The sequence below is a fragment of the Carcharodon carcharias genome, chromosome 12 (genome assembly GCF_017639515.1).
Source record: "Carcharodon carcharias isolate sCarCar2 chromosome 12, sCarCar2.pri, whole genome shotgun sequence".
NCBI lineage: Eukaryota > Metazoa > Chordata > Chondrichthyes > Lamniformes > Lamnidae > Carcharodon > Carcharodon carcharias.
In genome coordinates this window covers 36,646,025-36,658,041 of record NC_054478.1, presented here as the reverse complement: position 1 = coordinate 36,658,041, position 12,017 = coordinate 36,646,025, and the positions used below count along the sequence as shown (strand labels likewise).

The 12,017-nt window shown below is 38.9% G+C and overlaps 1 protein-coding gene across 8 annotated transcripts in view; it reads left to right on the top strand.

Moving 5' to 3' along the window:
- The window catches only part of LOC121284806 (methyl-CpG-binding domain protein 5-like), a 261,093-nt gene that overhangs the window by 157,477 nt on the left and 91,599 nt on the right, over positions 1–12,017 (top strand). For all 8 annotated transcript variants that reach the window (XR_005944549.1, XR_005944548.1, XM_041200520.1 and 5 more), the window contains exons 3-5: positions 1,904–2,006; positions 5,158–5,338; positions 9,272–11,371. Coding sequence is in view for 6 of the 8 variants with exons in the window: in XM_041200520.1 (XP_041056454.1) it covers positions 1,904–2,006; positions 5,158–5,338; positions 9,272–11,371 (2,384 nt within the window). In the remaining 2 variants the exon portion in view is untranslated. The remainder of the gene's footprint in view (positions 1–1,903; positions 2,007–5,157; positions 5,339–9,271; positions 11,372–12,017) is intronic.

Sequence of the window (12,017 nt, the reverse complement as noted above, 5' to 3'; positions counted from 1 at the left end):
TGTGCCAAATCCAGGATATTGTAGTAATTAAGGTTTTTGCTTCACAAATGCACAATGATTTTGTGCTCTGAAAATAGTGGAACCATGGCTGTCATCAGATCACACTAACAGCATTGGTCTGATGTATGTGCAAAAATTTGTTTGGTATAAGGCCCTGAACAAGCCCATTTTTTGCATTTAGTGTGAATGTAACAGGATTGCATTTAAAGTTGTGCAGTCAAAAAAGTAACATTGAACGGCCATCATCTGGAATTTTCAATAGAACAATTGACTGACAAACAGGAAGTGTTTGTCGAGGAAATGAACAGGGATAATTTTCAACTGCACCAATTCAACTTTTTTTATCTGAGTGTGAAGGTGAAGAGGGAATAGGTTCCTCATGATTACAGGTTGATAAATTATTTTTTTTTTCTTATTATTCCGTGCACTATGCAATTGTTTCAAGTGATTTGTGCTATTTAACCACTGTTTGAACTTTTAGTCACTTGTCCTTTACATTCTACAGATTTGGCATTTCAATTTTGTAGACAACTATATCTTTTACACTTAGGAATAAGAACTTAATGCATAGAGGTATTAACAAAGGAGGCCACTCAGCCCTTCGAGACCATGCTGGCTCTCTATGGAGCATGCAGGTTTATTTCCTTCAAATGCTCATCCAATTTCCTTTTGAAATCAGTGATTGTTTCCGCATCCACCATTCTTAACGGCATTAAGTTCGAGGTCATTATCACTCACTGTGTAAAAACATTATTCCTCACATTTACAGCTGCATCTCTTGCCCAAAACCTTAAATCTGTGTCCCCTGTTCTTTGTACTGTCAGCTGATGGGACCAGTTTTTCCTTGTCTGCTTTATTCAAACCTGTCATAATCGTGTTCACTTCTATGAAATCTCCCTTGCTCCAAAAAGAAAGACCTCCAACTTTTCCAATCTAACCTTGTAACTGAAATCTCCCATCTTTTAAACCATTCTGACAAATCTCTTCTGCATCCTCTCAATGACTCACATCCTTCCTAAAATGTAGTGACCAGAACTGGATGCAATACTCCAGTTGAAGACTAACCAGACCTTTATAAAGGTTTGGCATAACCTCCTTGCTTTGCACTCAGTGCCTATATTTATGAAGCCCAAGATCTCATATATTTTGCTAATCTTCAAAGATCAATGCACATGCACCCTCAGGTCCCTCTGTTCCTGTGGTATTTTGTCAAACACTTTTAAAAATCCACAAAGGCAACATCCATTGCATTCCCTTCATCAAACCTCTGTTACATCATCAAAAATTCAATTGCATGTCCAGTCAAATTTATCTACCTTCCCTTGCACTGACGTATTTCCCCAGTACATTGATTTATTTACAAATTGTTATTGCTTTAAACCTCCTTCTACCTAACCTCTGCAACTTTTTCTTGCACACACTCAATCTCCAATCTTCTATTGCTTATCTACAGCAAGTTCATCCCCCTCTCCTTCAATGGCAGAGCTTTATCATTTCAACCTGTGTTCTGGAATTCTCCCAGCCCCTGTCATCTCTACACATTTCACCAACTTTTAAAGTTCCTTCAACACCTATTTTGGCCTGATCCAATTTCCATTTGAAAGTATCGTATAACACTGTTAAAATTTGCTACGTAAGTGCAAGTACACTTTGCTATTCATGACAAAGTGTTGTGGTTCATTCAGTTGAAACATCAATACTAATTATGAATTTTTTTAAAGAAAGGTTATGTCTGGTATCTAAAATGCAGTTCTGTTCTGATGTGCGTAGTTAGCTTGCAAACAAAGGATTTTATGTTCTCGTGTCGATTATTGAACTGTTGAATGAGCTCGCCATTCAGCTCTGTTGTCACTCTTTTATATGCAGCACTTTACATTATCTTTGTTTTTCCTTTTATCCTCAGCCCAAGTGGCTCAGTGTTGGCCTGCATTGAGCAAGTTAAAACATATCTACTTACCGATGGAACTTGCAAGTGTGGCTTGGAGTGTCCTCTTATTCTTTCAAAGGTAATAAGAAATTGGAAATATTTCTCATCTTTGACAGCTAATTAGTTGCATTTATCATACAATAACCATACCAGAAAAGCATGCATTTAATTATCCATTACAAATGTAAATATTTTATATACTACAGACCAACTATGTCCAAATAGGTTGCAGAGTTTCCTCTACAACTTGCCTGTGTAGCTCAGGTAATTAGTCAGTGTATTAGACAATGTATTAGCATGCAGTCTCCGGAGTTACTGGATAGGGTAACATTTTATTGCAAATGCATCTTTCATATTGTCAGATTAATAAAGAAGTTATGAAAAATACTTAGCTGGATCTTCAGTTATAGCACAAAGCCAAGATTAGACAGGAAGGAATAATTGGAAAGGGAGGCCCTATCTCTCATTGCCACAGCCACTTAGCTGCTGAACATGGAACAACCTTGATTATGCCTATGCAGGTCTGTTAGACAGTCAACCCTTCCTATCAGGAAGAAGTAAAAAAAAAATAACTGTCTTTTTCATGAACAAATTGTTTACATTTATCCAATGCATTCCTGGCTAGCTTCCCACATTCTACCTTCTGTAAACTTGAGGTTATCCAAAACTCTGCTGTCCACATCATAATTCACACCAAGTTGTTCAGCTATCACCCTGAACTCACTGATCTACGTCGGCTCTAAGTTACCATCACCTTGATTTTAAAATCCTCATCCTTGTTTTTGTTCCCTCCATGGCCTCACCACTCTCTATCTTTGGAATCTTCTCAAGCCCCATAACCCTCTGTAATATCTGCACTTCTCCAATTCTGGCCTCTTGCACATTCCCAATTTTATTTGCGCCACCATTGGCTGCTGTGCTTTAAGCTGTAGAATCCCTGCCCTAAACCATTCTGTGCCTCTTCCTCTCTTGCCTCCTTCAAGACTCTTCTTCAAACCTATCTCTTCGATCAAGCTTTTGATTATCTGTCCTAACATCTTATTTGGTCCAGTGTCAAATTTTGCTTTATCACCCTACTGTGAAGTGCCCTGAGATGTTTTGTTAAGCTAATGGTGCTATATAAGCACAAATTGTTGTTGTCTTATGCTGAACACTCCAGAATTTTCTTGTTTAAATGCTGCAATCTCAAAGGTGGTTCAGGCTTAATTTTACTTACTAATCCAAAAGCAAAAAGCATATTTTTTAGTGCTAATGCAAGGCTCTTTATAAAACCACTGTAATTAAAACATGTTCACGTTACAGTCACTGATATACACTTAATTTTCTGAAGACAAATTGTTCAGGAGCTGGGTATTGTATAACATCATAGCCCAGATCAAACCATGGAGTGCAAATTGAGGCTTCAGTCTGTGCCTTTATCTCCTTTACAGAGTGGCATACCTTCCTAGATGAAAACACATGGACTGAGTTAACAAACCAGCTCAGATTTGGAGAAAATACAAAAGCAAAATACTGAAAACTCTGGTTAGCCATGTGACTTTTTTAAAATTGAGAAGCCACAGTGAAGGGCCAGGGGACATAGTGCAGAACACCACATAGGATGTATTTTTCCCTGCCCTACACTGAAAGGTGTGATCTAGAAGAGGCTCCCCAGCTGACGGATCCAGAGAACAGCTTCATCAATGGATAGGCCCAATGTTTTGCATAGTTGTCTTACACATTGCTGCTGCTTATTTATTTTTAAACAAGTAAGTTTGCCCAGAGATGCATTTGAAAACAACCTACAAGAGATTGTTTATAATCTGTGACTAGAATCGAAACATCTGGTTGAAAACTCTAAATGGCTTGGTGACTCTTTTTCTTTCCTATTCTGCTGTTCTCTTTCCTTTTTGACTAGGAAATCATTGTGTTTCTGATAACGCTTGAATGGCTGGGAAAATTCGATTAATGTAGATTGTAGTTTAAGCATCAATCAAATCAACCTATCAATGGCACAATTTGAAAAAAGAGGAGAGTTCCTCTGTTTCAGACAATATTTACCACGGAACCAACATTACTTTACAAAAAATTGCCTGATCATCCATCTCATTACTGTGGAGTTCTCATTGAGTGCAAATTGTCTGTCGTGCTTCCCTTCATTATAACCACAATTATGCTTCAAAATTTCTTTATTGGCAATGAAGCACTTAGAGACATCCTGATGATGGTACATCAATGCAAGCCTTTCCTTTATCCATCTGGAAGTACAAGTATTTGAGGGTACTTTCACTTAGTGGTATTCATCATTGGATCAAAATCCTAGAATTGCGTACCTAACGTGAAAGCACCATTATCATAAGGACCTGCAGCAGGTCAAGAAAGCAGCCCACTGCCACTTTTTTAGAGCAAATGTAACTTTTCTGGTGTCATCCATATCCTGAGGACAATTTTTAACATAAATTTATCTTACAAAACAGCAACCACCAGGGACGTTTCAGTCAATTCATTTGTGCTGTGGGCACTCCATGAGTCAAGTTCCTCTTGAAATTATCTGCAAGGAAGTACTTGAAATGTTTTCACCAAACATCGTCGATCATATCCAGAGCTCAGAATAACTAGCATTTTGGTGTAGCTGTCCTACAAGTGGACATGAGCATTAATTTTTGTACTGCTTTGACATAATCCTAATTGTATGTGGAAGATAAGCCAATAAGGAAAGATATTAGATTACATAGTATAGAAGTGGTCATCTCCACTTTGTTTTTAAACAAAAGCTTAAGCTCCACATACAAAGCTACCATGCAAGTAAACCATTGATGTTTCCTCTGACCTGGTCCCCTTTAGAGCAGTTGTATCAATTGACTGTGGAAATCTGTGCCAGATCGGTGTCCATTTGCTTTTACAGATTGTATAATTTGACTTTAGTTGATTAATACTCAGGCTGGATAGCATAGGAACTAGATTTCCCTTACTCAACAGGAAGTTATTAGCTTACGGCTGTTGGGTTAAAGATTTTTATGCTTTGTCACATTGCCTGCAGCCCTCTGAGATTTGTTCAATGGGAAAAAAAAGGGGGCCCTTTACACAAGCACACCTGCATTGGAGTGGGAGAAGATTGCCTCAATGGTTGTACAGGATGCATAAAGTGACAATGTCCCCAAGTAATTTACTTTTCCCTCTGAGGGCAATAGTAAATCTAATACTAAATTTGGAACTCTATAGTAACAACAGAAGTGCTGTCTTGTTTTTAGGTGTTCACATTTGATCCTGGAGCAACTGTGAAACAAAGAACAGCAGAGGATGTCAAAGCTGATGAAGATCTGACAAAACTTTGCATCCATAAACGGAAAATAATTGCAGTAGCTACACTACATAAAAGTATTGAGACACCACATCCTTCCCTGCTTCTAACCAGCCCAGGAGGTGGAACAAGTAAGTTTCCAAAAACTGTAATATTATCTGACTTGTTTTGAGTGTGTAAGATTTACTTTATCCAGAAGCTACATAGTGTTATATTTTCACTTATTTGTTTTACCCTATTTCTTTAGTGATATTAGTTTATATTCTATTAACAATAACCTAGTATTCTTCTCCAGATTTTCATGATACACTATGGACACTACACAATCTGCATTGCTGTCCACATTCTTGATTTTTAAACTCCCAAGCATGTAATTATTAATAGCTGATACTATATGAAAACTTAATTTTCCGTCAGTTTAAAAATTAGTTATTGCAGTTACATGTTTTCACTTGTTTGGAATTGAAGAAAATTTCATAGTATAATTAAGTTTGAGAAATTCCAGATTCTGCATTTTCAATCCCAAGGTTGCCTGATGTTGCACAGTTTTGAAATTGTTTATTTTCAAATGTTCATTTCCTCCACTTGGAGGAATAAGTGACAGTAAAATGTCCCTAATTTTAAATTTTTTCTTGGGATATGTGGCTCTAGCAAACTAGTATTTATTGCCCATTGTTTGTTGCCCCGAGGCATTAGGAATCAACTGTATAATTGACTGGAGCCGCATGAAGACCAAATTGGATAGTGGTGGCAGTTTGGCTTCCCTGAAGAACATAAGTGAACCAACTGGGTTTTTGAAACAATCCAGCAGCTTTTGTGCTCATTTTCCTGGTGCAAAACCCACAAGTTACCCAATGTATTGTATTCATTTTGCAACTTGCCACTGTGGGATTTGAACTCGTGACCTCTAGGATAATCAGTAGCCTCCTGTACCTAAATTGATGGATTGACTGAATGCGATATCCATTCCGTTGTTTTTTTTTTGCCAGATAGGAGTATAGGAATATCTGCAATTTGTTTGTCCAGCTAAAGATCTGTGAAGGCAAGTGACCAGTGTGATATCTATTGCTGGCAAACTGGAGGAAAGCACTTAATTAAAGTAAATTAGTTATTTTAAGGCCTTGGTTTTGTCAGCTTTTGTAGTACAATTTTGTTCCAAATTTGCTTTTCTCACTCTTCCATTATGCTATCAACTTTCCAAAAATAGAATATCCTAAATCAAATTACCTGATCGTTTTCTTTTTGGAAAAGTGTTGATCATTTTTGTCAGATAGTCTCCATTGCTGCTGTAAATCAAAGTTTTACATTGGTCGTTTATTTCCCTGACTTGTACTTTTTAAGAATCTTTTGACTGCTAATCTGCTCTGGTTACTTTAGCTAAATAGTTGGTGTATTTTCTTTTTCTGCCTAGTTTTTCTGTTTTAATGTCCCCCTCCAACTTTTCCTGGCAATTGTAACTCATGTTGTGATTGTGATGTGATTAGGGGTATGGCATTGGGAATGCCAATGGATGTTATTTGCATGGACTTCTAGAAGACATTTCATAAAGTCCCTCATAAGAACTATTAGCAAAAGGTGAAATTCATGAAACTGAAGGCATGCTATTGATCTGGTTGGGAAATTGGCTGAGTGGAAGGAGACAGAGTAGAGATGATGGGTAGGTGCCCTAGTTGGTAGGACCTGAGCAGTGCTGATCACAAGGAATAAAAACAGAAAATGCTGGAAAAACTCAGCAGGCCTGATGGCATCTGTGGAGAGAGAAACAGAGTTAACATTTCAAGTCTATATGACCTTTCTTCAGAGCTAAAGAGAGGTAGTAATTTGATTACATTTATACTGCTTAAGGCCTTCTTTCCAGCTTCACCTGCTCCACCTCCTTAAATAGTATAAATTTAATTACATTTGTACTTCTCTTTAGCTCTAAAAAAGGGTCATACAGACTGGAAACAACTCTGTTTCTCTCTCCACAGATCCTGTCAGACCTGCTGAGTTTTTCCAGCATTTTCTGTTTTTATTTCAGATTTCCAGCAACTGCAGTATTTTGCTTTTAGCTTCTGCCCCACAAGGATCTCTGTTTGGGGCCTCTTCTATTCGTTAACAGCTTAGATGATGAGATAGAAAGCCCCATCTCCAAATCTGTCAATGACACAAAGGTGGGTGCTTTTATAAGTAGTGTTGATTGAAGTGTAAAATTAAGTGAATAGGCAAAACTATGGTAAATATATTTTAATATAGGTTAATGTGAGATCACTTACTTGGGACCCAAAAAGGATAGAACAGGTTGTTTTCAAAACAGTAAAAAGCTGAAAGAGTGGAGGCCCAAAGAGATTTGGGGGCTGGGCAGATCCTAGTACATAATATGTCAAAATGCCAACAACAGATGCAGAAAATAATCAAAATGCTCATAGAATGCTGACCGTCATCTGAAGGAATAAAATGCAAGGGGGTAGAATTTATACTTCAGCTATACCAACCCCTGGTAAGGCCACACCCGGAATATTGCAAGCAGTGCTGGACACCACACTTTAGGAAGGATATATTGGCAATGGAGAGAGTACAATATAGATTTACTAGAATGAAACTTGAACGCCCAAGGTTTAAACTATGGGGAGGGATTAAATAAAGTGGGTTATAGACCCCCGAAGTTAGAAGCTTAAGGGAGAAACTAATTTTGCTAGTTAAGGCACTTTAGGACCAAGGGGCATAATCTAAAAGTTAGAACCAGACCTTTCAGGAGTGAAATAAGGAAAAACTAAGGAAATAATGTGAAGACATAAAAAGTGGTAGAAGTTTGAAACTCTCTTCCACAAAGGACGGTTGATGCGAGGTCAATTGTTAATTTTACAATTGATATTGTTAATTTTTTCTTAATCGAGAGGAACTCAGGGTTATAGGGCAAAGGTGGGCATATTCATTTTGGATCTCATCGAATGGCAGAACATGCTCTGGTCTAAATGGCCTACACATGTTCCTCTGCTGCATAGGAAGTTGTAGCAGCAGCCATCCAGTTCCTCAATCAAGTGATCATTCTTCATGTATATGCCTGTGTAATAAATGTCAGTAGAATATTCAAGTATGGCTGGGAATTCTGCAGTAGTAATGTACCTCCTGATCCCAAAGCTTGGCCCACCATATGCAAGGCACAAGTCAGGAGTGTGATGGAATGCTCTCCACTTGCCTTGAATGAGTGCAGCTCCAAACAACTCTTGAAGCTCAACACCGTCTAGGATTACGCAGCCTAATGGATCAGCACCCCAATCATCACCTTAAATGTCCACTCCCTCCACTACTATAAGGATACGTTTCTGCCTAAATTGATGATAGTGGCAGTAGTGTGTACCATCTACAAAATGCACTGCAGCAACTCACCAAGCCACCTTTGACAGCAGCTTCCAAACTTCTACCACTTAGAAGTACAAGGGCAGCCGAGGCATGGAAACACCACCACCTGCAACACCATCCAGACTTGGGACAGTATTGCCATTCCTTCATTTTTGCTGCGTCAGAAACCTTGGAATTCTCTTCCTAACAGGACTGTGGGTGTACCTTCACCAGATGGACTGCAGAAGTTCAAGAGGGCAACTCACCACCACCACCTCAAGAGCAATTTGGGATGGGCATTCCATGAACCAATAAAAAAAAATGTTATCACAGCCAAGCACAACCTTGTCCTTAGAATGGTATCTGTGCACCCACAGTTCAAATAGGAACTGCTGTCTAACAATCATGACTGAGAATTCTGGCTGGTTTTCTTTCTCTCAAAACTCCTTGCACTCAAATCTCTTTAGCTTTGAGGCCAATTGTAATACCTCTTTCTCCCATCCTCTTTGCTAAAATAGACTCCCAGAGAAGGCAATTTATTCAGAGTCAATTAAAATTTTTAAAAAGGAGCTGGATCATTAGGACTATAGAGATATAAGTTTTTTCTAGAGAAAAAGCATAGTGTTCCTCAAAGTAAAGATCAAAACATGGTGAAGGAGGACTATGAGTAATGGGGTGAGTGGTCTTTTCCTGCTCTGAACATTGTTCTTCCACATGATTGACCTACTTTTCTGTTTTTTAAGGTGGAACTCCTATGGTACAATCACGAGCTGCAACTCCAAGAGCAGTGAGAAATAAATCACAAGAAGTAATGGCGAATTCCACAGTGCCAGACTATAAGAATACATTTCTGCCTAAATTGATGACAGGGGGTCCAAATGCCGTGACAAGGATTTATCAACAGGAAATGTGTGGAAGTCCCCAGCAGGAACTTCACGGTTATTCCAGGCAGAGACTGGGTAGCAGTGATCAAGGGCAGAAGTCTCCATATCGTGGAAGCCACGGTGGTTTATCCAGTCCAGCATCATCAGGATCACAAATCTATGGAGATGGTTCTATATCTCCGAGGACTGATACAGTGGGAAGCCCCGATGTCTTTACGAGAAGTAATCCAGGCTTTCATGCTGGGCCGAACTCCAGTCCTATTCACGTAAATAGAATTCCTCATTCCCCACCCACAGTTCTGATGCAAAATTCTTCATCCCACTCATCCTGCGCTCTGGCTGGTAGGACTTCTATACCTCTTTCACCAACAATGACTACAAAAAGTCCTGTAATGAAAAAACCATCTTGTAATTATTCATCAAACATTGACATGCCAAGAATTATGTTTCACAAACCTCCCCAAGGAGCTCCAACATCATGTGCTCTCCAGAAAAAGCCATTGCCCTCTGAAAAGGATCCATTAGGCATCCTTGACCCCATACCAAGTAAACCTAACCCAGTACTTATGAACACATCTAATTTCCCGACAACCATGCACTCTCAGGTACCTATGATGAATGTAAACATGCCTCCTGCTGTTGTCCCTTTGCCAAGCAACCTACCATTGCCAACTGTTAAGCCTGGCCCTGTAAACCATGGAACTCATGTACCAAGGGTTCAACATTCAACATCCACATCTGTATCTCCTGCTCCGGTCACCTCCCCTGTACACATGATGGGACCTGTCATGGGAAGAATTGAAGCATCACCACAGAGATCAAGGTCATCATCTACATCCTCTGATCATGGAAGTTTAATGATGCCACCTGCAGGTCCTCAGTCAAGCTGCAGTGGGATAAAGGTTCCTCCAAGGTCACCAAGGTCATCTATGGGTTCTCCACGACCATCTATGCCATCTAGTCCATCCACCAAGCCTGATGGGCTTCTTCATCAATACAAAGATATTCCTAATCCATTGTTGGTTGGAATGAACAATGTTCTAAATCCTCAAAGTAACCCTTTGTTTCCATCTGTATCTGTTGGAAACGTACAACAACAAAAGGGTCAGCCAGGTTTGCTAGGAATGCCCTTAAATCAAATTTTGAATCAGCATAATGCTGCCTCATTTCCAGCAAGCAGTTTACTTTCAGCAGCAGCCAAAGCACAGCTAGCTAATCAAAACAAACTGTCTGGTAGTAACAGTAGTGGTGGAGTTGGCAGTGGTGGCAATAGTGAAGGACACAGCACTTTAAATACCATGTTTCCGCCAACTGCCAACATGCTTCTTTCAGTTAATGAAGGTCAGAGTGGACGTGCAGCACTGAGAGACAAGCTAATGGCACAGCAAAAGGATCCTTTAAGGAAACGGAAGCAAGCAACCCCCACAGTATTGAGTATGCTAAAACAATCTCAGATGGGCAACTCCGGAGTCCCAAAGTCTGTGATTGACACTCTAAGGAAACAAGGACAAAATTCATCCGTAACTATGAATAACACCATGTCTCAGTTACTTCAGTCTATGAGTTCACAAAGTTCTCAAATCAGTGGTAATAACAGTACTAGCTGTGGTAGTTCCACAACAGGTATTTCTTGTTCCTCCAGCCAACATAACTTCTCAAATACCAGCCTGAACTCGGGTTCCATTCATAACCTATCAGCTCAAAATCTATCAAGAGCGGACGGTATTTCTTGCCAAAATACAAGTACTAATTTAATTCACAGTTGTCAGGGCCCAAACAATCAATTTGTTGGGTTAGTCGGACAGCTCCATGGTAATGGAAATTGTGGGCTACTTCATCAGTCTGCAATGACTTTGGGAAATAGCTTGCATTCTAACCATCATTCAAGAATTGCAGCCTCTTCAGCAGTAATGGTACCAAACAGCAGTGGCATTTGTAGCCAAACCAGTGCTGACACAGGTATGGTTTTATAGTGATAAACTTTTCATTAATCTATTGTCTTGAGATTTAGTTTCAAACTTCAACTCTGGGTACATTTATAATTTTAATAAGTGTTTTGCAATTTTAGCACAAGGATTGTGATATATAGCACATCATAAACTTTCAGTGAGTATTGGTCAGGTGTTCCATATATTACAATATTTAGCAGATTTATCATATAACCAGGTTTTATTCTGGTATACCATCATGGCAAAGATTTCTCTTTCACTGACTCAAATGCATGTAGCCGAATACTTAGGTTGGTCACAAAATAATTTCTGTTTGATTTAAATGTTTGTTTCAAGATTACAAATATGATGCTTCAGTCCTCTTGATCATTTAATGATTAATGATTTCTCCTAACTTTTTTTCATGCATCTTGCCCAGTTTTCATGTTTGTGACTGACTGATTCAGATAGAAGTAAAAAACTAACATAGCATTATAGCTACGTTTACAAAATGTTTGTGAAGCCTCAGAAAAATAACTTCTCTCTCTTAATGGCATGATTTTGAGGAGGAAAAAAATTAGAAACATTTCAGATTATTGAACAAAAAATGTTCTTGTTTTTGATGAAGAATTAAGTTCAACTTTTTTGGACTTGGAAGTCATTTGGAGTCAGAAACC